The following is a 25,838-nucleotide window of genomic DNA, read 5'->3' on the forward strand; positions in this document are numbered from 1 at the left end:
CACACCCACCGCGGGCCAGGAGCCACTCACCAGGGGTAGGCCGTGTAGTCCATCTCCCGGGACGGCGGCCGGCTGACGGGCGGCTGGGGAACAGACACACCTGTGTTATGTCCTTGCAGGCACCGGCCACAGCGCGGGGGCCACAGGGCTCGCTGTGAGTGCCACCAGCTGCACAGGGCCAGGACCACCCGTGGGCTCAGCCCCGGGCCCCCCCCCTCGCCCCATGAGGACCCCAAGGGCACGATCGGGTGCCTTCCACTCAGGTTTGATGGAATGAACGACTGATTCGTCGAGGGAATGAATGAGGAACCACCAGGAGCTGCACGTAACCCCACGGGAGGAGGAGCACGGGGGTGCGGGACTCTGTGGCCACGTCTCACCCACAGCCGGAGGCCTCTGGAGCCCCGGAAGGGACCTGGGCGGGGGCGCCGTCCAGAGGCTCAGCCACTCCTGGGAGCCCGGCCCCTGCCCCACCCACAGCCTGGGGGTCCTCAGACAACACCTGTGCCCCTGCTCACCCCACGCACCCAGGAAGCCGGGGCCCAGGAAGCGGGGTGAGCGACACTCTACCCCCTGCCCCCACCCTGCCAGCCCCAGGACCTGTGCAAGGCGCCCTAAGCCCTCGCAACTTCCTCCCCCTGCAGAGACGCTGGCCAGGCCCCCCACGGGGAGCTGGGGACCCGCCCCTGCACCCAGGCGCACGCCTGCCGCGACCCAGCCCTGCACGCACACAACATCGCCCCCGCCCCCGCCCCCTCCACTCCGGGGTCACCCAGCATGGACAACCTGGCCACGGTGTTCCGGAAGCCTCCGTGGGGAAGGACTCACCCTCCCATCCACGGGGCAGGGCTTCACGGACGAGCTGGGAAAATACCCCGACTTCCTGGTCTGCAGCAGCCGGCCCTGGGAGGGGAGGACACGGTGGGTGGGCGACGGCGGGCGGGCGAGGGCTCGCCCATTCCACAGGAGAGAACACAGAGGCCCACGGAGCCCCACCTCCCGGCCCCACCCACCTGTATCAGCACAGGGACCGGGACCCAGCTGGGAGGGGCTGGGCTGGCCCCGACTCTGCCTCCTACTTCACCCCTGCAGGGCAGCTGTGCAGAGCCACCGGGAAGCGGACGCCTGGAGTGGGGCTGGGGGGCACCGAGAGCAGGGCCCGGCCTCCCGCACCCCCCGCCCACTGCCCGAGTCTCCAATGCCAGGAGCGCACAGCCGGGAGAGTTACTCCCTAACTCCCCTGGGACCGTGGCGACCACACCCAGGCCAGCAGCAGCGCCCACGGGGCCGCCTGGGCAAGGAGGGAGTCGGGGTGGGATGGGGGCAGGGCTGCAGGACGCACCTCCCACCACGGAGCCTCGGGGTCCCCTCGCAGCAGCTCGATGACGTCCCCGGTCTGGAAGGTGAGCGGGGCCTTCCCGGGAGGGGCCGGCACGCCGTGGTAATTCTGTAGGGCCACCATCTTGGGACCTGCGGGCAGCAGCAGGAGGGGCGGCTCGCTCGGGGGCTCTGGCCTGGCCTGGACCGAGCCGAGTCGCTGGCCGCGGCCCCCAGGGGCCCACGCCCCCACGGCCCCACTCCAGGCCTCCCCGAGTCGCCGGCCGCGGCCCCCAGGGGCCCACGCCCCCATGGCCCCCACCGCAGGCCTCCCCGGGTCTCGGGACACGGACACGGGGCATCGCCAGGGCAGCAGCTCTCGCGCTCAGACGCGGCGCTGTGTAGACGGCACCCGCCGTGGTTTCCTCCCGAGCTGTGCCGGGAGCCCTCACGTGGAGGGGGGGACAGCGCTGGGGCTGCAGGGGCTCAGGCCAGTCCGCGATGGGGCCCCACCCGCCTCCCAGGTGCCCCCGCCCGGCTCTCACCTGGCCCTGCTCCGGAGGAGTCCTGTGGGGACAAGGATGGACAGCAGGGATGAGGGAGGGGAGTGCTCAGCCGCTGGACCCACCGTGACCCCTCCCCCCCCAAGAGGAGGCGCAAGGCAGGGGCGGGGCACAGGGCACGGCCCAACCCCACAGGCACGTGTGGCTCCGCTTCCCCGTGCAACAGCCCACTCTGACCTTCAGGGGTGTCCCACCTCCTCCAGGAAGCCCGCCCTGACCACACCCTGCCCTCCCCCAGAGGCGTCTCGGACCCCAGGCTCGAGGGGCCTTGGGTGCTGGTGAGTGACAGGACCCCGAACTCAAGGGGGCATGAAGTCCCTCCCCTACAAGTAGCCACGGGGACTCCGTCCCCAGTTCAGCCAAACTGTGGACTCCGAGCCAGGTGGGGGTTGCGGGTAGGTCAGAGCCACGCCCATGGTTGTGGTGGAGCCTCGGGGCGTGGACGGGAGGACAGAAGGCGTGGGGAGCCCCCAGGGCTGGGTGGGCAGGACAACGGGGCTTCCCTCAGGGCTCAGCGAGGACTCACCAGGTCTGCAGGAGACGCTGCAAAGGAAACAAAGCAGAGTCAGGCGGACCCCAGCCCCTGGCCCCGGCCACAGCACCGGGGACCCAGACCACTGCAGCGGGGCCCCCGACTACGGCAGTGGGGCCGGGCCCAGCTCCAAGAGGGGCGCCACACGGCGGCTGGTTTGGGGGGTCACAGAGGTGTGGACCGGGCAGCGGCTGTGCCTGTCTCACGGCTTCCCCCACGGACCCCGAGCTCTGGACCTGGGGCGGCCGAGCTCTCGGGCAGGGCTTGGCCGGAGGTGGCAAACAGGCTTCCTGCAGGGGCCACTCTGGAGGGGGGGCCCGAGAGGAGCTTTCTGCAGTTGATTAGCAATGCCTGCCAGGGGCAGGGGCCAAGATCCATCACAGGGACGCCCCGTGTCACACGTCTCAGACACACGGTGCTGAGCTTCCTCTGCCCACCTGCAGAGCTGAGAGGACCCTCCCGCCACACGCATGCACAGGCCCACACATGCACACGTGTGCACACACGAATGCATGGACACACGTGTACACTCCCATGCACAATGAATGCATGGACACACGCATATGCTCCCATACACACATGCACACATGTACACACGTGCACAAGAATGCATGAATACACATATACTCCCATACACACACGGACACACACAGATGCACGTGCACATGCACACACATGCACGCAAATGCATGGACACATGTATATGCTCCCATACACACATGGACACACGCACACACGAACGCATGAACACATGCATATACTCCCATACACACACGGACACACACGGATGTACACACACATGCACACAAACACACACGAATGCATGGACACGTGTATATTCCCATACACACACGTGCACACGAACACATGGACACGCGTGTATACTCAGACACACACACATGCACATGCACACACACACGTGTGTACCCTCACACGTACACACATGCACACAGCAAGATCTCAGCAGCTCTGGCCCGACCCCACCCTGAGTGCACACAGCCCTGGGCCTGGGCGGGGCCGGGCAGTGCAGTGGGCACCTCCCACAGAACAGGCACCCCCTGCATCAGCCACAGGCAAGGCCCGGGGAGGACACAGCCTGAGGCACCGCCCGGGGAGCAGCTCGGAGCGGCTGGGACGGGGCTGCAGCCCCCAGCGGAGGGGACCCCTCCAGGGAGCACGGCCCCTGGGATCTGGCTGACACCTGCTGGGGGCGGGGCTCCGAGAGGCCCCTCCTACACCCGGGGTCCCGTGACGGAAACTGCGCGTGGTCTCAAGGGCTTGTCTTCTTTGCACCAAAATAAAATTCTCAGGAACAGCGGTTAACCCGTGGGTGCCGGGTTCAAGGCAAGGCTGTGGGTGCTGGGCTCAAGGCAAGGCTGTGGGTGCCTGGCTCAAGGCTGTGGGTGCCTGGTTCCAGGCTATGGGGTGCCGGGCTCCAGGCCGGCCCCAGCTCCTGCTCTAGGTTCCCGCCGAGCGGCGCCCTGGAGCGGCAGCGCTGGCTCACACATGGGTCCCTGCCACACACACACACACACACACACCCCGCGGTGACCCGGCTGCAGCTCCCACCCCTGCTCTGGCTGGCCCAGCCCTGGCCACGGCCGGCCTCTGGGGAGCGCAGCAGCGGGCAGGAGCACTCGCCCCGTCTCTCAAGTAAGAAAACTCGGTTCCACTTTCATTCCTGTGAACCGTCTGAAGTCCTCTGGAGCACCAAGAAGAGAGGACTGGAAGACGACTGGGTGTGGGGGGGCAGGTGTGGGCGGGTATGTGGGCAGGTGTGGGGGGGCAGGTGTAGGCGGGTGTGTGGGCAGGTGTGGGGGGGGCAGGTGTGGGCAGGTGTGTGGGCAGGTGTGGGCGGGGCAGGTGTGGATGGGTGTGGGCGGGTGTGTGGGCAGGTGTGGGGGCGGGCAGGTGTGGGCAGGTGTGGGCAGGTGTCTGTGTCTGTCACGCTTGGTGGGTGATGGCCTCTGCCTAGTGGCAGCCTGAGCGGCTCCCCTCCCCCCTCCCCCTCCCCCCTCCCCCTCCCCCCTCCCCACACTCCCCAAGTCCTCTCTGGGTAGTGAGTGACGATGTTACAACCCGGGATAGACCCCAAGACCGACGATTCCAAAAGGCAAGCCTGAGTTTCCCCGCGGTGCTGGCGGCCGTTCTTCCCGCAGAAGCCTGGGGGGGGGGGTTCTTTTCCTCGCTTCATCTCTGCCCTCCCCCGTGTCACTTTTAAATTTAAAAAAATACATGAAAAAAATGGAGAGTGGCCAGCCGTGGGCGTGAGGGGCATGCGGCCACAAGAGGGCGCTGTTGGCAGGCAAAGGGGGTGACCAGGCCGTGGTCTTCCAGCTGGGGGCAGACTGGGGGTCTGCAGGGCTGAGACACAGCCCAGTGGGCTCCTGGGGCGGGGCGGGGCATCGAGGCTGAGCCGCGGCTCCCGCAGGCACCAGAAACAATGTCCAGGGACGCGGCGGCCAGGCGTGGGTAGGCGGGCTCTGCATGGAGTGGGGGCTCCACCGGGGGGCGTTCAGACCAGCGCTGAGGGTCCCGAGCCTCACGTTCTGGGGCTGAGGATGGAGGTGACGGACGCCCCTGGACGCGTCCCCGACTCCCACACATGAGCGGTGCAGGGGGCCTGCTCCCCACCTCGAGGGGGGCACACCTGGGGCCCCTGAACACCAGTAACCCCTAGTAAGCCTCCAGCCGCCCACCTGAAGGCCCCCAGGCGCCTCTGCCCGGGGCTGTGCCGGCAGAAGGAAGTCTGGGTCCCTGCCCCACCCCCACCCCCGGATCAGCACTCAGCGGAGCCCCCAGACCTCAGGACTGCCTGCCCGGGGACGCCTCACGCCGCCCAGCAAGGCCTCAGCTGCGTCCCCTCCAGAGGGGCCGTGGAGGCCGCCCCGCCTCTGCCAGTGCCAGGCAGGCTCCACCTCTTCCGCTCCCGAGCCTCAGGCTTCCCGGGGCACACGGCCCGGAAGGCAGCACCAGGAACGTGCACGTGTTGGGGTGGGGCAGGCTGCTATGGGGGAGCTGGGCACGCCCGGGTGTGGGCGACGATGCCTGGGTCCCTCTGGGATCAGAAACCCCCTGCACCTGCATAGAATGTGGTGGGCGGAGCAGCACACGCCTGGGGCGGGGCTTGTGGGAGAGAGAGAGGCAGAGGATGGGACTCCTCCCGCGTGGGACCTGAGGCCGGGTCTCCCCTCTGAGCCCCGCGTTCCTGACCTCGACCCTGGCCTGTGGGAGAACGCTGGGAGGCCCGGCTCTGGGGTGGGAGCGCCGAGGACACAGCGGGGCAAGGGGACCGGGGCCGGCGGGGCTGGCGGGGCCGGCGGGGCGAGGGGACCGGGGCCGGCGGGGCCGGCGGGGCTGGCACTCACTGATCCTGCAGGCTGGCATCACCTCCAGGCACTCCTTGTGCGCGCCGAGCCCACACTTGGTGCACAGGTAGCCCTGGTAGAAAGTGCCCCTACACAGGGCGGGGCGCGGTGAGGAGGGGGCTGAGCGCTGAGTGCCCCTCCTGCCCAGCCTGGCTGCCCCCCCGGTGACACACCCCACCCCGCCACCTGAGGACACGCCCCGGCCACTCGGCCCCCCGCGGAGCCCCCGCCACCTGAGGACACGCGGAGCCCGGCTGTGGGACACGCGGAGCCCCCGCCACCTGAGGACACGCGGAGCCCGGCTGTGGGACACGCGGAGCCCCCGCCACCTGAGGACACGCGGAGCCGGGCTGTGGGACACGCGGAGCCCCCGCCACCTGAGGACACGCGGAGCCGGGCTGTGGGACACGCGGAGCCCCCGCCACCTGAGGACACGCGGAGCCCGGCTGTGGGACACGCGGAGCCCCCGCCACCTGAGGACACGCGGAGCCCGGCTGTGGGACACGCGGAGCCCCCGCCACCTGAGGACACGCGGAGCCCGGCTGTGGGACACGCGGAGCCCCCGCCACCTGAGGACACGCGGAGCCCGGCTGTGGCCCCCCGCGGAGCCCCCGCCACCTGAGGACACATGGAGCCCGGCTGTGGGACACGCGGAGCCGGCTGTGGGACACGCGGAGCCTGGCTGTGGGACACGCGGAGCCGGCTGTGGGACACGCGGAGCCCGGCTGTGGGACACGCGGAGCCCGGCTGAGGACACGCGGAGCCCGGCTGTGGGACACGCGGAGCTGGCTGTGGGACACGCGGAGCCCGGCTGTGGGACACGCGGAGCCGGCTGTGGGACACGCGGAGCCCGGCTGTGGGACACGCGGAGCCGGCTGTGGCCCCCCGCGGAGCCGGCTGTGGGACACGCGGAGCCGGCTGTGGGACACGCGGAGCCCGGCTGTGGGACACGCGGAGCCGGCTGTGGGACACGCGGAGCCCGGCTGTGGGACACGCGGAGCCGGCTGTGGGACACGCGGAGCCCGGCTGAGGACACGCGGAGCCGGCTGTGGGACACGCGGAGCCCCCGCCACCTGAGGACACGCGGAGCCGGCTGTGGGACACGCGGAGCCGGCTGTGGGACACGGCTGTGGCCGGCGGGGACGCACCTGAGGAACATCTTGCAGGCCTTGCAGCTGGTGGCCTTGTCGAACGTGTACATCTGGAAGCTGTGGTGGTTGGCGTTGGCCTTGTCCGGCTTGATGTTGGACCTGGCGGGCGAACGGAGAGGAGCCGCCGTCACGGGCCCCGAGCCCCGCGAACCACCCGGGCGTCAGGGCGTCAGGGCCGGCGCAGGGCGTCCGGGCGTCAGGACGTCAGGGCCGGCGCAGGGCGGGCTCCCCGCAGGCAGCTGAGGGCTGAACAGAGGTGCGGCAGGGCCAGCCCGGCAGAACCTCCCGGAAGGCCGCTGTTCTGGCATCTCCGGGCCCGCGCCTGCCGCGGCGCCGCTCAGGAACCATCGCACGGAAAATCCCAGAAATGAATAACGCGCCAGCCGACTGTGCCGGCTTCGGCGAGCTCGTGCCCGAGTCACAGGCACCGGCAGAGATGGGTGTCTGTCGTGTGACTGACAGGTGCCCATCGTGTGACTGACAGGTGTCTGTCATGACTGACAGGTGCCCATCATGTGACTGATGGGTGCCCGTCGTGACAGGTGCCCGTCGTGTGACTGACAGGTGTCCATCATGTGACTGACAGGTGCCCTTCGTGTGACTGACGGGTGTCGGTCGTGACTGACATGTGTCCGTCATGTGATTGACAGGTGTCCATCATGACTGACAGGTACCCGTCGTGTGACTGACCGGTGTCCATCGTGTGACTGACGGGTGTCCGTCGTGTGATGGGTGTCCGTCGTGATTGACAGGTGCCCTTCGTGTGACTGACAGGTGTCCGTCGTGTGACTGACAGGTGTCTGTCATGACTGACAGGTGCCCATCATGTGACTGATGGGTGCCCGTCGTGACAGGTGCCCGTCGTGTGACTGACAGGTGTCCATCATGTGACTGACAGGTGCCCTTCGTGTGACTGACGGGTGTCCGTCGTGACTGACATGTATCCGTCATGTGATTGACAGGTGTCCATCATGACTGACAGGTACCCATCGTGTGACTGACCGGTGTCCATCGTGTGACTGATGGGTGTCCGTCGTGTGACGGGTGTCCGTCGTGATTGACAGGTGCCCTTCGTGTGACTGACAGGTGTCCGTCGTGTGACTGACGGGTGTCCATCATGTGACTGACAGGTGCCCTTCGTGTGACTGGCAGGTGTCCATCATGACTGACGGGTGTCTGTCGTGTGACTGACAGGTGCCCTTCATGTGACTGACAGGTGCCCATTGTGACAGGTGCCCGTCGTGTGACTGACAGGTGTCCGTAGTGTGACTGACGGGTGTCGGTCGTGACTGACATGTGTCCGTCATGTGATTGACAGGTGTCCGTCATGACTGACAGGTACCCGTCGTGTGACTGACCGGTGTCCATTGTGTGACGGGTGTCCGTCGTGTGACTGGCAGGTGTCCGTCGTGACTGACGGGTGCCCTTCGTGTGACTGACAGGTGCCCGTCACTCATTACTTCTGGTGCTGTCAGGCACCAGGTGCAGAAGGCACTGCTGACGGAGGCCTGGGCCCAACCATGGCTTCAGGCATCCCTGGGGGTCTCGGGACGTCCCCCGGAGGAAGGGGCCACCCACGTCCACTTGAACTTCCTAAGTCCAGACAGACGCCGCGCTCCAGCCCCCGCTGGGCACCCTGCGGTCCTCCCGGGCTGTGCTGGCATCCACACTGTCCACGCCGCGATGTCGGTCGGGGGCCCCACAGGGATGCAGGCCAGGCAGGCGGGGCGGGGCTCCGTGCGGGAAAAGACGCTCCCGCCACTCTGGCCATTGTCGCGACAGAAACGACAACCCACGGAAACCGGGGGCCGGGAAGCAGCTGCCCGGGGCTCTGCCAGCCGAGGCCCCTGTGACCCGGCCGGCAGCGTCCTAGCCCAGCCCCTCCCATCTGCATCTGCCCAGCAGGAAGAGGCCAGGGAGGCGGGCGCAGCCACCCCCACCCTCTAGGGACCCTCTCGGCGCCCCCCCCCCAGTTTAGACTGGTGGCAGCAGGGCCACCTCGGCAGGAGGCCCGAGCGCCCAGGGCTGCTGCGGGACGCCCCTTGTGAGGAGCCCCCGAGGTAGGGCAGGCCCCACAGGCCCCCAGAACGAGTCTGTCAGCCCCCTCCTCCCCCTGCCCTCCCGCCCAGGGTCCCCGGGGCCCCGTCCCTGCCTGCTGACATGGCCACCCCCTGCCCCGCCCCCGCTCACATGGCTACCCCCTGCCCCGCCCCCTGCCCCCCCCGCTCACATGGCCACCCCCTGCCCTCCCGCCCCGTCCCCCCCCCCGCTTACATGGCCGCCCCTGCCCCACCCCCACCCCCCCACTCACATGGCCGCCCCTGCCCTGCCCCCTGCCCCGCCCCCACTCACATGGCCATCTCGAACTGCTCCATCCACCTCCTCTTCATGTCCTCCGTCTTGCAGAAGAGCTGGAAGCCCTGCTTGCCTTGCAGGTGGATCAGGTAGAAGCCGAAGGACCACTGCAGGGCGGCCACACGTCACTTGCCACGGCACGGGCCACGTGTCCGCGCGCAGCCCTCCCGTGTGCACGCGCTCGCTCCCGCAGCGCCGAATGCACGTGCTGGCCCGGGTGCCCGTGCCCGTGGGTCTCCTGCGTGTGCTACGGGTGTCTACGCACGTGCACCCGTGTCCAGGCGCGTAGGCCTCCCGCGAGTGTGCGAGCACGCGGTATCACGTGTGTGCACTGGTGCCTGCGCGGGCACGTGTCCTGCTGTGTTGCGCACATGCACGCGGGCGTGGCGTGTGTGTGCAAGGATGCCCGCTGTGCCTGTGTGCCTGTGCAGGCCCCCGAGACAGCCTCGGCCCTCCAAGGACGTGCCCCCAGCGGAGGTCACGGCTGCTCGGCCAGGGCCCCCCTGGGGCTGCCTGTCCCTCTACCTCCTCCCCAGGACTGACGCCACGAAACTCCCTTCTCTGCACCCGTGAAGGCAGAGGGCGGCCACGGGCCCGGGAGCCCCCAGCCAGGCCGGGCACGAGGCGGGGTCAGAGGGCGGAGGCCGGGAGCCCAGCAGCCCCTCCGGTGTGGGGTTTCCTCCCCCCGCTGCGGCACGGGCACGGCTCTGTGCAGTCATCTTCCTGACCGAGACACCACGGGGAGGAAGAGGGCGGAAACCGTGGCCGGGCCCCTCTTGGGCCCACCCAGAGCCCCCGGCCCAGCCCGGGCAGGAAGGGCCTGCGCCAGGCGCCAGGCGCTGGGATCCGGGAGCAGGCGGGGAGGGGCCAGGTGCTTACCATTTTCCCGTGAGACTGGGAAGCATGAGGGGGAGGGGAGAGAAGGTGGTTATGCCGCAGCCCGGGGAGGGGGCGGCATGGGAGGCCGGGACCCCAGGCCACGTCTCTGGGACCAGCGCGGTCTCTGCCTCTGGGCTGGGAGGCCACCCAGCTCCCACTGGGCCTGCACCTGCTACAGCCGGCTCCCGGACCGCACACCCGGCCCGGTGCTGTGCACAGTAGGTGCTGCAGTGCTGTGTGCAGAGTCTGAGCTGAACCCTGCGGCCGTGCCCCCGCCCCGAAGAGCCGCGGTCCCCTTGCCATGCCCCTGCCCCTGCCCCATCAGCCAGAGCCAGAGCGCCCACCCCTCCCGGCACGGGCGCTGCTCGCTAAGGGGCGACACGGCCGGAGCCGGACCGGCCAAGGTCGGAAGCCAAGGCTGAGGGGCCTGAGCCTCCTCCGTGGGGCGCTGGGCCCTGCTGTGCCCACGCCCTGGGGAGGACCGGGCCCGGGGACCCTGGCCAGGACCGGGGTGGGCCTGAGCTCCACTTGCGCTGGGCCCCGGGCCCCGCTGCCGGGCCGCGGCTGGCGCACCTTCTTGATGTCCCTGTTGTTCATGGGGTCGTCGGTCATCTTGTGGAACAGCAGCTCGATGACCTCCTTGAGCTCGTAGCTGTAGCCCCGCCTCTTGCAGACGATCACCACCTTGTCGAACAGGAACAGGTACCTGGCCCGGGCGGCGCCGGGAGTCGTCAGCGCGGCTCGAACGCCGCGGCGGGACCTGCCCAGGTGCACGGGGCGGCCCGAGCCAGCGCCTGGGAGCTGTGCCGAGGCCAGCGGCTGCCTGGGCTCCCTCCCAGCCCCGGTCCCCGACGAGGCCCCGAACCTGCTGCGCCCCAGCTCTCGCTCGCCGGCCCCAGCAGCCACTCTGCAATAACGCACTGGGGTCTCCCCGGCACGGCTCCCAGCCCCGCCCAGCCCAGCGCGGCTGCTGTGTCGCCGCCCTCGGCACGGAGGCCCCGCTCGCCCAGGACTCACCTGTCCTGCTTGGTGTGGTTCACTATGGACCGCACCTTCAGCTCCCCGTCGATCTTGGGCCGCCCGAACTCCTCCAGCTTCACTTGCTGGGGAGGGAAGGACAGGGCCGTCAGCCCCACGTGGGCCGGGCCCGGGCAGGGGGCACACGCCCAGGGCCAGGGCTCACGGCAGGAGGAGCGGAGGTGCGCCCGTGCCAGCTCCTGGCTGCTGCAGGCGGCTTGAGCCCCACGGCTCTGCCTGGCCACGGCCCCCGCCGCCCGGCCAGCCCCGCAGGGCTCCGTCCAGCTGGGGAACAAGGAGCCATTGACGGCCCGGCCGCAGTGACAGGGCGCCGTTGTGCGGGCCCGGAACAGGCCCGGCTTGGAAGGAAACAGGCGGAGCCTAAGAAGCCAGGGCGGCAGAGCCGAGGGAGGCGGCTACGGGTCTGCACCCCGGCTGGCTCACCGGCAGCTCAGGCTGATTCTGCCGGCATCTCCACGCAGGCGGGGGCTCCCCGAGGTGCGCCCGTGGCTCGCACAGCACGCAGGTGCAGGCGGAGGCACAGGGCGGCCGTGTCCCTCCCACCCGCTCTGCGTTCCCTGCGGGAAGGGGCGGGGCCTGCACCTGCTTGGGGGCAGACTCCAGGCCCCGAGTCCCCTCCCTCTAAGGGCACAGGACCGAGGCAGGGTCTTCGCCCGCCACGGGGAAGGAAGCACCCGAGCCTCGTCCCAGGAACACATGACCCCTCCCGTCCCGAACACTGCTGTCTCGTTCTTGCTGTTCAGTGGACAAGGATGACACAGGCAGGAAAACAAAAAAGCAACACCGGTCACGCACAGTGCTGGACGCCCCCAAGGGCCAGCGAGGGGCCGGCGGGTCAGCGTCGGCGCCCGGGGCCCCGGCGGCCTCTGCCCGTGGCATCCCGCGTCTGAGCAGGAGGGAAAGGGGGTGCCCTCCGGCAGCAGCCGCGGCCCGGGCTCTCCGTGCCGGGGTTTCGCCAGCATCACTTGTTCCTGTGGTCTCTGATCCCGGCGAGCGGGCGCCGGGTGCCGGCCTGGGCGTGCCGCCCTCACTCGGCTCGGCGTGGCCAAGCTGCTCTGAGCGTGCGCACGGCCGCGAGTGGAAATGCTGGCGCAGAACCAGTGGTTCCGAAGCCGGCGCGACCTGGGCGGGTGCAGGCGGCAGCGCCCAGGTGGGGAAGGTGGAGTCAGGCCCCGCCGAGGCTGGCGGTGGCCGGCACAGACCCAGACGTGGCGGCCGCTGCGACGCACGGCTTCTCCCCCCAAGCAGAGCCGGGTGACCGCCGGACGTCCCGGCCTGAGCCTGAGGGAGCAGGAGGGGGAGGCGGCCCCAGGAAGAGTCAGAGAGGCTGAGGGGAAGAGGAGGTGGGAGGGGCAGCTGCTGGCCCCGCCCACCCAGGACCACTGTCCACTGCCCCCCTGGGAGCAGGGGGGCCACGGCCCTGCCCGTGGACTCAGGGAGCCCGAGGCCACTAAAACGGGCCAAAGCACGGACGCAGGGGCCTGGCACCGGAGCTGGACACCAGCGGCGGGCAGCCCCGGCTCTGCTCGGCCGTGCACAGGAGGCAGGCGTCAGCCCCCGCGCTCTCTGGGCTGAGGCCGGGGCCGCCGGGCCAGGCACGCGGCTCGTGGCTTCCCCACACGGGGGCCCGAGGCCGCGCGCTCACCAGGTTCTCGATGCCCCACACGGAGGCCGGAGGCCGCCGCGCTCACCAGGTTCTCGATGCCCCACACGGAGGCCGGAGGCCGCCGCGCTCACCAGGTTCTCGATGCCCCACACGGGGGCCCGAGGCCGCGCTCACCAGGTTCTCGATGCCCCACACGGAGGCCCGAGGCCGCGCGCTCACCAGGTTCTCGATGCCCCACACGGAGGCCCGAGGCCGCGCGCTCACCAGGTTCTCGATGGAGCTCTGGAACTCGCTGATCTTCTTCAAGGTCTCCTTGTCCCGCTTCATCTCGTTTATGTGCATGGCCAGGTCCTGGAACCACACCGGCGTGAGCGCCCGAGCCGGCGGCCGCGGGGGCCGGCCCACCCTCCCCGCCGCACCACAGGCCAGCGGGGAAACTAAGGCACGCGGGAGGCCGGGGACTCCAGGTGCACACGGGGCGATGACGCTAAACCCCGGTGCGTCCCGCCCACCGCATGGCCCGCTCCAGAGTGAGCGTGGAACAGCCCTGTGTCAGCCACGCAGGCCACAGAGCCCGCCAGACCTGGGCCAGCCACTCTCTCACGCGTGGGAACCCCGCCAACCAAGAGGCCACGCCCCCTGTCCCCCTCCCGCGTCCGTCACAGCCTGGGTGGGGCAGGAGACCAGCAAGGCCCTTTAGTGTGGACGGTCCTGCCCTGCACCTGTCCACCGCGCTGCAACCCTCGCGCCGGCCACCAGGGGGCAGTGCCCACCTCCGTCAGAAAGTGCAGCCTCCTGGCCACAGAGCCCAAAGCCCTCCCCGCGGTCATGAGAGCCGTGGAAATCCCCAGAATGCAAGAGGCTGGGCCGGCCGGGGGTCCGGCGTTCCCGCCTCCAGACCCCGTCCGTCTTCCTGGAGAACCCCACTGCCCGCTGCCAGGAAGGCCGGCGCACGCCCAGGGCACAAGGGGCCGCTTCCTGGTCCCCTGGCGTTCCGAGGGAGGGAGAGACTCCCAGAGGCTCGGGGCCCCACGGCAGGATGGCCCTGCTGGGCACTGGGGGCGGCAGCGGGGCAGGCAGGAGTGGCTCTCGGCCGGCTCGGGGCTCCGGGCCCTCGGGGGCCGGCACGCTCCTGCCACCTCCCGTGCCCTCGCCCTCCTGCCCCTGCCTGGCCTCTTGTGACCCCAGGGAATCGCCCGCCGTCGCCGCTGGTCAGGGCTGCTCCCTGCCCGGCCCGCACCCACCTGCATGGCTTCCAGGGCCTCCTTGAGCTGCTGCCTCTCGGGCCGGTCGGCAGAATGGCTCAGAAGTTCCTGCAGGGGGTGGGGGGAGGGAAGCGTCAGCGCCCAGGGGTCCCGGCCGCTGCCCTCGCCGCCGCTCGGGACGGGGTGTGCACAGAGCGAGGCCCGCGGACACAGCCAGCCCGCCTGCCGACCCAGGCCCTGCTGGCTGCACAGGCGGGACCCCTCACGCCAGGGGCACCCACGTCTCGTCACCCCGTGGCTGGGCAGAGGGACACTCAGGCAGCAGGACGCACAGCACTGCGCCGACGTCGGAACCTCCACTCCCGGGCCAACGCTGCCCGCAGGCCGTGGCCACCAGAAAGCCCAGAGGGAGTTACGTCGCCCGGTCCAGAGCCCCTGACTCCCGGCCGGAGGACGCTTGGCTTCTGATTGTAAGATTTATCTGTGTTTATTTGAGAGCGACAGAGAGAGAGGGAGAGAGAGGGCCTCTGTCCACTGGGTCACTCCCCAAATGACCGCAGTGACCAGGGCTGGGCCAGGCCGAAGCCAGGAGTCAGGGGCTCCATCTGGGTCTCCCACGCAGGTGGCAGGGGCCAGGGATTGGGCCACCTTCCGCTGCCCCCCAGGCTCTGTGGCAGGGCGCTGGGTCAGGAGCAGAGTGGCCAGCACCTGAGCTCGAGCCGCTGGACCGTGGTGCCGGCCCCGGGGACGCCTTTCTGCTTTCCTGTGCGCCTGCGCCGCGATCCCAGTGTGTGGCCCGGGCCCGGAGAGCCGGGCGGCCCTGCACAGCCTCCCTCCCTGCACCGTGTGCTCCAGCCCCGCCCACCAGGGGGCGCTGCCACGACGCCCAGCCCTGCGCAGACTCCCTCCCTGCACCGTGTGCTCCAGCCCCGCCCACCAGGGGGCGCTGCTGGCCCTGCCCAGCCCTGCACAGCCTCCCTCCCTGCACCGTGTGCTCCGGCCCTGCCCACCAGGGGGCGCTGCCACGACGCCCAGCCCTGCACAGCCTCCCTCCCTGCACCGTGTGCTCTGGCCCCGCCCACCAGGGGGCGCCGCCACGAAGCCCAGCCCTGCACAGACTCCCTCCCTCCGTGTGCTCAGGCCCCGCCCACCGGGGCTCCGCCACCCCGCCCAGCCCTGCGCCCACCTTGAGGAGCAGGTGGTACTTGAGGACCCTCTGCATGGGGACGACCAGCAGGTCCTGCAGCTTGAACTTCCCGTCCTGGACCTTCAGGGTGCACTCCTGGCACGGACAGCGGCGGGGCTGAGGGAGCCCTCCCGGGGACAGCCCGGGCCCCACGGCGGCCTCGCACTCACCCCGCCCGCCACTGGCCTGGCCCCACGGCCCCGCACCCACCCGCCCGCCCGCCACTGGCCTGGCCGGCAGGGGAGGTCTGAGCCCTGAACTCAGGCCAGTGGGGTCAGGCCAGAGGGGCCTGGGCCCACGCTGAGGACGGGGCCAGGGCGGCCCCAGAGCCCCCAGCCAAAGCCACGCGGGCCCCTCCGGGGTCAGCAGAGGCCGGGGTCAAGGGTGACAGCTCCTCACTGAGCTGGGGGGGGTCCGGGCCCTGCTGTGGCTCCACCCAGCCCTCCTCAGCTTAGCAGAAAACAAAGGGGCCACGGACCCCCTCCCCACCCCTCCCCACAGGCGGGCAGCCTCCACGCTGCCCCCGGGACCCCCACCCCCTCCCCCACCCCTCCCCACAGGCGGGCAGCCTCCATGCTGCCCCCGGGACCCCCACCCCCTCCCCCATCCCTACCCCTCCCCGCAGGGTGGGCCGGGCCTTGGCGCAGCCTCCACGCCACGCTGCCCCCCGACCCCACGGGCAGGGGAGCCCCTACCTCCACTTTCTGCCGGAAGTCCTCCCGGCTGGCCAGCAGCTGGTTCAGCGTGTGCTGGGCGTGTTCCATGTGGCTGCAGTACTCCCCGTAGATCAGGAGTCTGGACGGGCACACGTGCGTGAACACACGCGTGTACCACACATACGCACGCACGGCGGAGCCCGGTTCCCGCCCCCGCGGGTGGGCCCGCCTGAGCCAGCCCCGCACACGCGGCTCGTCCCCTCCCGCAGGCCCCCCGCGCTCCCCGGCCCGAGGAGCCCCTCTGTGGTTCTGGGGCTCAGGCCCCCCACCCCCTGCAGAGGGCCACACTGGGGAGGAGGGACGTCCCCCACTCTGGCCCTGGTCACCTCCACGGGCACACGAGCAGGGCCCGCTCGTCACCCAGCAGTGGACCAGCCAGCGCCAGCGCCGCACGGCCCCGGGCCCCCGCTCAGACCTGCCCAGGGGCGCTCTGGGTCCCGTCTGGCGTCAGAAGCGGCAGGCGCGCTATGATGGGCTGATCAGCACAGCCACCAGCGCCCCACCAGTGAGACATGGCGGGGGGGCTCCGGGCCCCCACGGGCGCCCCCAGGCTGGGTCTGGGGCAGAGAGCCGCCCACCTCGGCCCCCAGGGCTCTCCTGCGGCTCTGCGGACGGCCGGCCGGGCGGCCTCTCACCTCTCCTTGAAGTCCAGGAAGACCCTGGCCAGCGTGCTGCCCCCTGCCAGCATGGACACGTCGATGGCCCGTAGGAAACTGTGGTGCACCTTGATCAGGTCCTGGGGAGGGGCGGGGAGCACCTGAGCGGGGCCAGGCCGGGGCGGGGGCGCAGCTCCCGACAGCACGCGAGACGAGGGCACTGGGCGGAACCTGAGCGGGGCCAGGCCAGGCCCGGGGGTGTGCACAGCTCCCAGCAGGGCACTGGGTGGACCCTGAGCAGGGCCCAGGCCAGGCCGGGGCGGGGGCGCAGCTCCCGACAGCACGCGAGACGAGGGCACTGGGCGGAACCTGAGCGGGGCCAGGCCAGGCCCGGGGGTGTGCACAGCTCCCAGCAGGGCACTGGGTGGACCCTGAGCAGGGCCCAGGCCAGGCCGGGGCGGGGGCGCAGCTCCCGACAGCACGCGAGACGAGGGCACTGGGCGGAACCCGAGCCCCCCCAGTGCCGGCGTCACAGCTCTGGGCGCGTTCTGGGTCTGGGCCCCCCACAGACCACACGGAGGCTGTCCCAGGGGACGGAGCACGGCCTCCATTCGTAGGAAGGCCCAGGCCCTCCCGGCCCACGGAGCTCGGCCTGGGGCACAGGTGTCCAGCAGGCAGCACCGGGGCCCCCCCTCCGCCTCCGGCCTCACTTCTGTCTGCAGTCCCCGGCTCGCCCGGAGGGGGACAGAGAGTGAGACGCCCTGGGGTCTGGGCCGGCCTCGTCTGGGGCCTGGGGACCAGAGCCCACCCCTGCCACTGACCAGAGGCTGGGGGAAGAGCCAGGAACAGCCCTGGGAGGAAGCCTACCCACACGCGGTCTGCCCTGTCGCCCACGGCACGGGCATGTCCCCCAGGGGCTCGCCTGCCGTCCAGAGGTGCCGACACCCACGGGGCAGGCGGGGTCCGCTCCAAGGTGCGGACGGACTGATCTCCCTCCCTCTGGGCCCTCGGGGGGCTCCAGTGCCCCTGCCAGGGCCGTGGGCACCTGGGCCACTTCACCCCAGCTGGCGTACACAGCGGCTCCCAGGCCACGCCCAGAAACCCTGCCCCCCTGGGGGAGGGCAGCTGGCAGGGACACCCCGGGGCCCCAGAGACGGTGCCTGGACCCTCACCTCCAGGTTGATGAAGACGGCGGCCATGTCCGCAGGGCTCAGCACCAGTCGCAGGGGGCTCATGTAGTTCTGGAGGAGAGAACGAGACTTCCACTCAGGCCCCTCCCACCCAGGCAGGGCCCTGGAGGGACGGCCACGCAGGCTGGGGCACCCGAGGACTGCTGGACAGTGCGTGGGGACTGTGCACAGGGGTGCAGGGCTGGGCCGGGGTGAGAATCCAGGCACCTGCACCCACAGCGCGAGCCAACCCCGTCGGGCTGGTCACCGGGCTGAGGCCCAGGGTGTGGGCCACCTCGACACCCCTGGCGTTGGTTTGGGGCACGAATCCTGCCCACACTCGGGAGCCTGGGCCCACGCACAGCCCGAGCTGTCATCACGGGGCGGAGGCCGGGCCTGGCTGTGCCCAGTGCCCCAGGCTGGCCCTGGGAGACGTGGGAAGTGACCATGAGGTCTGTGAAATGCTGGTACCTGCCCTGCCCGCCACCCCTGGGGGCCCTGCCGTGTCCCCTCCCTGGTGGGCTCCTGGCCAGTGGGCGGCAGCAGCTCCCAGTGTGTCTGTCCCTAGGACCCAGCCCGCAGGACCTGTCCTTGGCCACCCCAGGAGCAGGACAGCAGGGCCCAAAATGGCCACTGCGTGTGGCCGAGTGGCATGACCTGCCCAGAAGCGGGGGTGCTGGAGGGCTGTGCGTCCCTCGTCACAGAGGGGCGCCAGGGCAGAGGTCAGGGGGCGTGGCCCAGGCATGGGGGCACCAGAAGGGGCGGAGCCCAGGGCCAGGCTGAGATCAGGTGTCAGAACAGCACGGGATGGGGCCCGGGAGGGCTGCGGCGGGGAGGTGGGGCCTCCCTTTGGGGGTCCCGAGCCCCCACCTTCTCGATGTCCTCCAGGGTCCGGCAGTACTTGGCCTCGGTCTCCTGGATCTCCAGTAAGCAGCAGTTCCTCTTGTCATCCTCGCTCATGCCCATTTTCTGCGGGGGGCGCAGCACACGTGAGCCGGGGTCCCCCAGCCCGCCGCCCGCCACCTGTGCGCTGGCCAGGCCGCCCGGGCACACGACCACAGGACATCTCTCCAGCTCGGCGCAGATGGGAGACAGTGGGGGCCCAACCCCTCAGTCCATTTCACAGGTGAGAAGACTGAGTGCGAGGAGGGGCAGAGAAGTTTCTGGAATCACAGACGCGGCTCCCCAGAGGCCGGGCCTCAGCCGCCCACGCCGCCGGCACACGGCAGGTGCACAGGGCTGCAGACCCCATGAGGACCTGGCACCAGCCTCCCCACAGTGCCTCTGACCAGGAGCCCCCGTGCTAACAGCCTGTGGGAGGGGTCACAGGACACCTCCACAGAGCAGGGCCAGGGCGGGACTGACCCAGAAGCTGTGTGGCCAGGGCACAGGGTCGGGGGCACAGGAGGCGTCACCGCGGACGGGCAGTGACCTGCCCGACACGTTCCTTGGGTTCTTCCAGGCCACGCCGGCTCTGCCTGCACCAAATCTGCCCAGGAGGCTCTGCACTGTGGTGCGTGGCCAGCCGTCTGCACCCAGGTGACCCCAACGCCGTCTCTGTCCTCCCGGACACACCCCGGAGTCCCCCCGAGTCCTCGGGGGCCAGCTCCCCAATGCGGGCGGGGGCCAGGGTCGGGCAGGAGCCCCACGTCCTGCCCAGAGGGGGCCCCTCGTCACCTTGGGGCTTCATGGGGGCTGGGGAGGCCCCGGGCTCTGACAGAGACCCCTGGGGACGGTCCCAGATGTCTCGGGAAAGGTGGAGAAGGCCTGCCCGCCTCGCGCCTGCACTTACCTGCATGTACCGGATCTGAAGGCATGGAGGAGGGAATAAGGCAGGGTTGAGCAGGGTGGGCTCGGGGGCGCCAGGGCACCCACCCCCACTAGCCACGGCCCTTCGTGTGCGCCCGGCTGCTGGCCGGGCTCCCCACCGCGGCTCTCAGGGTGACACCTGCCACCCTCGGCTCGTGCTCCCTGGGGGGGGGCTGCCACACCTGCTACCTACAGACGGACCACACAGCGGTCTCTGGTCTGACGGGGAGGAGGGGCCCAGTGTTTATCCCAGAGGACGTGGTCATGAGGACAGCAGTGCCAGGGCGGGACACGAGGCCCCCGGCTCATCCCCAGAACACGGGCAGCCTGGCCCCCAGCCAGCGGGGTCTCCAAACAGCCCCGGGTCCCTTCAAGGCAGCTACAGGACCAGGGACACCACGGGGCTGCAGGCATCGCCAGCTCTGGCCGGGGACAGATTCCCCCAAACAAGCTCAGGGCCACCACACCTGAGGCTCCAGTTCTGCCCGCAGGGGCCCAGCTGTTGCAGGACTGGGCAGTGAGGCCCTTGCCGGCCCCAGGACCCGGGGGGTGTCCCAGGCCAGCTCTGGGGAGGCGGGGAGGCTCCAGCCCCACTACGAGGCCGCTGTGCCGAGGCCGGGGAGCAGAACCACCGAAGGCGGGGCTGCCCCGTGCCCCCCCCCGGAGTGAGAGCCCCCGCAGTGATGGGGAAGGAAACCCAGGGGGCAAAATGAGAGACCGGTCCCCAGGGGCTGGGCCGGGGCGTGAGACACAGGCCCCGCCCCGGCCGCCCCTCCGGTGAGCCCGCACCTAGCAGGTGCCGCCGGCACGCACGCGGGACCCTGCTGTTTGCTCTCCTGCTCTGTTCTCCACCACCACGGCTGGCTACTCCCAGGACGACGGGAACCAGCACAATGCGCTGTTCCAGAAACTCCCGGGTCTCAGGGACAGCAGGTGGCATGAAGACCCTCCACCGTGGGCGAGCAGAGCCCGGGGGCCCCAGGGAGCCGGAGGCCGTCCCCCCGGGCCCCATCCTGCCGTCCTGCACAGACCAGGCCCCGTGTCCCCCAGAGCAGCCGCCCACGATACACCCGCATGGGTGCAAACGCGTCTGGGAGTTCAGTGGGCGGCGCCTGCTGGGAAACAAAGCCCCGGGCGGTAGAAAGGACGGCCCGGCCGGCCGGGGCGGGCAGTGTCCTCGCTCCGCAGAGGCGCGGGCGGTGCGGGCGGCGGGAGGGGGCAGCGCCCAGTCACTGTTCACAGCGTCCCTGGGCGGCGGGCACCGAGGACCATGAGGGGGAGCCCTCTGGTGACACCGTGGGGTTCTCAGGGGTGGCCGTGCCCGGGGTCCCTCTGCACCCAGAGCAGCTCCCCCAGTGGTGCAGGGTTCTGCGGAGCAAGGGCGGGGCTTCCCCATGGGCGGGGCTTCCCATAGATGGGCGGGGCTTCCCATAGATGGACAGGGCTTCCTCACAGGCGGGGCTTCGCAGGCAGGGGCGGGGCTTCCCGGGAGGGGGCGGGGCTTCCCCATGGGCAGGGCTTCCCCATGGGCGGGGCTTCCCATAGATGGGGCTTCCACGTAGGCAGGGCTTCCTGGACAGGGCTTCCCCATGGGCGGGGCTTCGCAGGCAGGGGCGGGGCTTCCCGGGAGGGGCGGGGCTTCCTCACCATGGGCTGCTGCACTTCCACCTTGATGATGTCCTCGTAGATGTCGTCCCCTTCCTCCTCGCAGGGGACGCAGTCGTAGATGTCCTCCCCCAGGTCATGTTCACTGCACAGGAGGCGGGAGTTAGGGCAGGCCAGGTCCAGCCAGGTCCAGCCAGGCCCGACCGAGGTGCGTGAGGGGTCGCCGCCTGGGGGCGCTCAGGGGATGAGAGGTGGCCGGGGCCAGGTCCCCCGCCCGGGCTCAGTCTACACCCCAGGTGGGCACCTCCCCCCCAGGGTCTGAATCCCCGCCCGGGCTCCGTCTACACCCCAGGTGGGCACCTCCCCCCCAGGGTCTGAATCTCCGCTCGGGCTCAGTCTACACCCCAGGTGGGCACCTCCCCTCCAGGGTCTGAATCCCCGCCCGGGCTCCGTCTACACCCCAGGTGGGCACCTCCCTCCCCAGGCCCAGGTCCCCCTCCCGGGCTCAGTCTACACCCCAGGTGGGCACCTATCCCCCCAGGGTCTGAATGTCAGGCAGTGTAGACAGCCTCCCCGGGAGACGGCCGCGGCTGACACGGGTGCGTTCCCATGGGCACAGTCTCTGCCCTCAGCTCCTGCCTGCAGACCAGAGAGTCTCGGCCCCAGCCCACGCGCTGAGGGCTGCGCCCAGCCTGGGGCCACCGCCGCGCTCAGCCCCGGGGTGGGATGGTCCAGGGTGCAGTGCCCACCGGCGCCGTCCCCAGGGCCGGGCGGCCTGGAAGCTGCGTGGACGGCCACAAGGGCTTCTCCAAACCAGCACCATGGACGCTCCGGCTCGGTTTGGATGCAAGAAAGCTCTGCTTCAGCTGATGGCTGGACCCCACTACACCGAGTGACCCTTCACCTACGGGACTCGGGGCACGGACACCTCCTCCTGGAGGCCCTCCGGGATTGCCCCGGGCGCTGTCACTTGGTTCCTGTCCTGGCTGCCCTTCCCACGAGGCCATAGGTGCCTGCTGACCTGACACGTGCAGGTGCTCAGCGAGAATCCCAGCAAACGAGCCACCACCCGCCCGCCCGTTCCCCGGCCCCTGGGTCCCTGTGCCCTGAGATTCAGGCCCGGGGCCCTCGGGCAGGCTGCACCCAGCACCATGGCCCTGCCTGGTGAGGGAGGCGTCTCACAGCCTGGCTGGCAGCGGGCCTGGCCGGCTCACTTCTGGACGGCTCAGACCGGACAGAGGCCAGGACGGGGGAGCAAGGAGTGACGCGCGAGTGCCTGTGTCTGGGTGCCCAGCCCAGTGGCCTCCCTGGCCCCGACCCACACCTGGCTCTGGGGCACCGGCCCACGTCTCCTGCAGTGAGAGCAGCCAGGTGGGCACCTGCCGCCCGGGGCCCGAGCCTCCCCCGCCCCAGGGCTGCAGCACCTGGACTCCCCCCAGCGGAGGCGCAGAGCGGAGCAAGCTGTGTGTGTGGGGGGGGTCCTTGTCTCCTACCCCACTCCTGCTGTGTGGGGGCTGGGAGCGGGCAAGAGACGGGTGACACCGCGAGACCAGGCCAGCAGAATCCTGACGACTGCACGAGTGGCTGCCTCCCGTGTGCCCAGGCACTGGAAAAGCACTGGCGAGGGCGGCGCTGTGGCGTAGCAGGTAAAGCCGCCGCCTGCGGTGCCGGCATCCCATACGGGCGCCGGTTAGAGTCCTGGCTGCTCCACTTCCCACCCAGCTCTCTGCTGTGGCCTGGGAAAGCAGAGGACGGCCCCTGCACCCGCGTGGGAGACCCGGATGGAGTTCCTGGCTCCTGGTCAGCCCAGATCCAGCCGCTGTAGCTATTTGGGGAGTGAACCAGCAGATGGAAGACCTCTCTCTCTGTCTCTGTCTCTCCTCTGTGTAACTCTTTCAAATAAACAAAAATAAATCTTAAAAAAAAAATAAAAGAAGAAAGCGAAGCGCCGGCAGGTGAGGCCAAATGCAGGAAGGGGCGAGGCAGGTGCCGGGCTGGCCGGGGTTTGCGCCGCTGCTCTCCCCGTGTCCGCCGGGGTGGACTTGTCCGGGGAGTGGGCCCTGGTGGGGGCCCCCCCCAGAGCCCCCAGGAAGCTGAGAGGGCGCTGGGTCTCCTTGCTGATCACCGGGGCGGGCGGGCAACGTCACGCTCGACCACACAAATCAGCTCCCTGCACTCGGCCCGGCAGGTGCCGGCGCCCTGGGCTGTCGTGCAGCGGAGCGAGGCCGGTGGGAGGCTACTGCCGAGAGGTCTGACGGCGCGGAACCGAGGTGTGAGCCGGGCACGGCATCTGCAGACACCCGCTTAGTGCCACAGCCCGGGGACGCCTCGGGGAGCGGGGAGGGGCAGGGCTTTGGTGGCCGACTAAGCCAGCGCTGATGGAATGGACATAACGGGGGCCTCACGGGGCGGGGACGCCCCCTTCCCACTCCCCTGCCTTGCTGGGGGCACCCCGAGAGCTGCGAGACCCCCACCCGACAAAGCTAGTCCTCCTGAAGGTGCTCACGAGAGACACGCAGCTCTCAGGCACCCGGCAAGCCCCGGGCGCCCGCCATACCAACACCAACACCAATGCCAACACCAGCGCCGGGCCACAACCTCCCAGGTGCGGAGGGCACACGCCCGGCCCGGAGCCTCCCCCGGCGAGCCGGCCCCGGCTTCCGTTTCTCCAGAGCTCCAGGACGTCCGGGTGCTGCGGTGAGTGCCGAGAGGCAGGAGGCGAGGCTGACCCCGCCCCCCCCACGGGAACAGACTGGCCCAGGACCCCTGGGGACGGCGGCTCCACCCCAGCTCCTTGCCCTGGGCCAGCCTAGGTCAGAGCCCCCCACACACACTGGGCACCCACGGGGCACGGGGGGGGGGGGGACCTGTTCACGCCCGGCTCAGGAGTGAGCCGGGGGGCACAGCAGAGCCGCGCTGTCACAGGGAGATGTCGGAGCAAGTCCTCAGTGGCGCGGGGGCGAGCAGAGGCTTCCTGGACAGGACATGGGGCAGTCGGGCAGTTCAGGGGACCGATTTGGGAAGAGTGCCCATCACCACATCGCGGTCTAGAAAACAGACCGGGGGGGGGCTCACCGGAGACAGAGCTGGCAGGGGGCAGGGGCCGGCGTACATAAAGAGCTCCCAGAATTCAATAACAAAGTGACAGGCGGCCAAGCGATAGAGGTGGACAGGGTCTCGCAGGCCCAGCAGATCGCTCAGTGTCGTCAGTCATCAGACAACCACGGAACGGTTCACCGGCAGCCGCGGGACGCGGCGTGCATGGTGGGTGGGACAGCAGGTGGGGACGGCACTGGGGGCGGCGGCCTGCGGTGTTAGGCTGGCACCGGCTCTCATCCAGCACAACCCTCCGGATTGCCAGACTCCCTCCCTGTAGAACTCCTGGGGTCTGGTTCGGTGACTTCAGCACCGGGGTCGACCAGTAGTCTGGGTGGAACAGTGGGTGTGCACACACACACACGCACACACACATAGCTTCTGTTCGTGCCAGCAGCCCACAAGCCCGCGGAGTGGACAGTGGACGGGCTAGTGCTCGGCCGGGCGGGGGCAGCGGCGTGCGTGATGGCCGGGGCGGGCGCTGAGGACGCCGTGGGCTCTGTCTCTGCAAGGCCCCAGCCCGGTGCTGACCGCCGCGCCTGCACCGTCTGGGAGCCGCCTTCCACAGCCCCGGTCGCTCTCCTGTTTCTTTGCAAGCCTGGTGATGTCTCTCACTGGAACTCTGGATGCAACGAGGGATCCCGGGCAGCTTCCCTGCAGAGCCACAGCCGCGCCCACGGTTCCCTGGGCTGGACTCGGACCGCACTCCGCCTTCCCGCGGCGAGCCAGCCTCTGGCGGCCACTGCGTTCCCCCGGACACCTCGGCGTCTCGGCTGTGCCGCTGAGGCTCGCTGGTCAGCCAAGCATGCACCTGGGCTCCACGGGGAGACCTGGGGAGCCCGGCTCCCACACTCCCCAGCCCTGGTTCTGCCCGGGGGCTGGCTGCACCCCACCCCCGCCCCCGCCCGGCTGCAGTCGGTCCCTCCAGTCCTCAGCTCCGCCCCCCTCAGGGCCTGCAGGGACACAGAATTCTGTGTGCTCTCCCCATGTCCATCAGCGCTGGCTGCAGGGGCAATGCTCCGACCACGCTGCGCCTTCACGCGGCTACGTCTCACCTGAAAACACTCATTTCAACCAGCAGGAACCGGCGTCCAGGGAGAACAAACCGTGCGTGGGTCCACAGGGCAGGGAGCGCCCCGGAAGGGGCCGGGAGCTCCCCCAGACGCGGGGACACTGCAGGCCCCTTCCTCTCCCTCTGCACCTGCGGAAGGGACCAGGCCGCGGGGCTGCGAAGCAAGGGACAGAGCCACAGAGGTCAACCCGACACAGGGCGCAGGACGCGGGGACACCGCAGGTCCCTCTGGGCACTGGGACACGGGGACACTGCAGGTCCCTCTGGGCACTGGGACGCGGGGACACCGCAGATCCTCCCTGCTCTGGGCACTGGGACGCGGGGACACCGCAGATCCTCCCTGCTCTGGGCACTGGGACGCGGGGACACCGCAGATCCTCCCTGCTCTGGGCACTGGGACACGGGGACACCGCAGGTCCTCCCTGCTCTGGGCACTGGGACGCAGGGACACCGCAGGTCCCTCTGGGCACTGGGACGCGGGGACACTGCAGATCCTCCCTGCTCTGGGCACTGGGACGCGGGGACGTGCAGTCCCTCTGGGCACTGGGACGCGGGGACACTGCAGTCCCTCTGGG

General features: G+C 70.2%; 1 protein-coding gene across 4 annotated transcripts in view; it reads right to left on the bottom strand.

The window, feature by feature from the left end:
• The window catches only part of VAV2 (vav guanine nucleotide exchange factor 2), a 122,147-nt gene that overhangs the window by 11,928 nt on the left and 84,381 nt on the right, over positions 1-25,838 (bottom strand). For 2 of the 4 annotated variants that reach the window (XM_089322359.1, XM_089322368.1), the window contains exons 5-22: positions 21,138-21,240; positions 18,552-18,650; positions 17,685-17,753; positions 16,552-16,652; positions 15,896-15,995; positions 15,201-15,296; positions 14,054-14,122; positions 13,074-13,160; positions 11,183-11,268; positions 10,739-10,871; positions 9,284-9,393; positions 6,929-7,030; positions 5,781-5,869; positions 2,407-2,423; positions 1,863-1,884; positions 1,343-1,470; positions 829-903; positions 31-83 (exon numbers count right to left, since the gene is read on the bottom strand). In XM_089322359.1, the coding sequence (XP_089178485.1) occupies positions 31-83; positions 829-903; positions 1,343-1,470; positions 1,863-1,884; positions 2,407-2,423; positions 5,781-5,869; positions 6,929-7,030; positions 9,284-9,393; positions 10,739-10,871; positions 11,183-11,268; positions 13,074-13,160; positions 14,054-14,122; positions 15,201-15,296; positions 15,896-15,995; positions 16,552-16,652; positions 17,685-17,753; positions 18,552-18,650; positions 21,138-21,240 (1,539 nt within the window). Of the gene's footprint in view, positions 1-30; positions 84-828; positions 904-1,342; positions 1,471-1,862; positions 1,885-2,406; positions 2,424-5,780; positions 5,870-6,928; positions 7,031-9,283; positions 9,394-10,165; positions 10,181-10,738; positions 10,872-11,182; positions 11,269-13,073; positions 13,161-14,053; positions 14,123-15,200; positions 15,297-15,895; positions 15,996-16,551; positions 16,653-17,684; positions 17,754-18,551; positions 18,651-19,473; positions 19,489-21,137; positions 21,241-25,838 lie in introns of all 4 variants that reach the window. The other 2 variants (XM_089322350.1, XM_089322355.1) reach the window with 2 other exon arrangements.

This window comes from Oryctolagus cuniculus, chromosome 1 (genome assembly GCF_051225735.1).
Source record: "Oryctolagus cuniculus isolate XC-2025 breed Fujian yellow rabbit chromosome 1, ASM5122573v1, whole genome shotgun sequence".
Lineage (NCBI taxonomy): Eukaryota > Metazoa > Chordata > Mammalia > Lagomorpha > Leporidae > Oryctolagus > Oryctolagus cuniculus.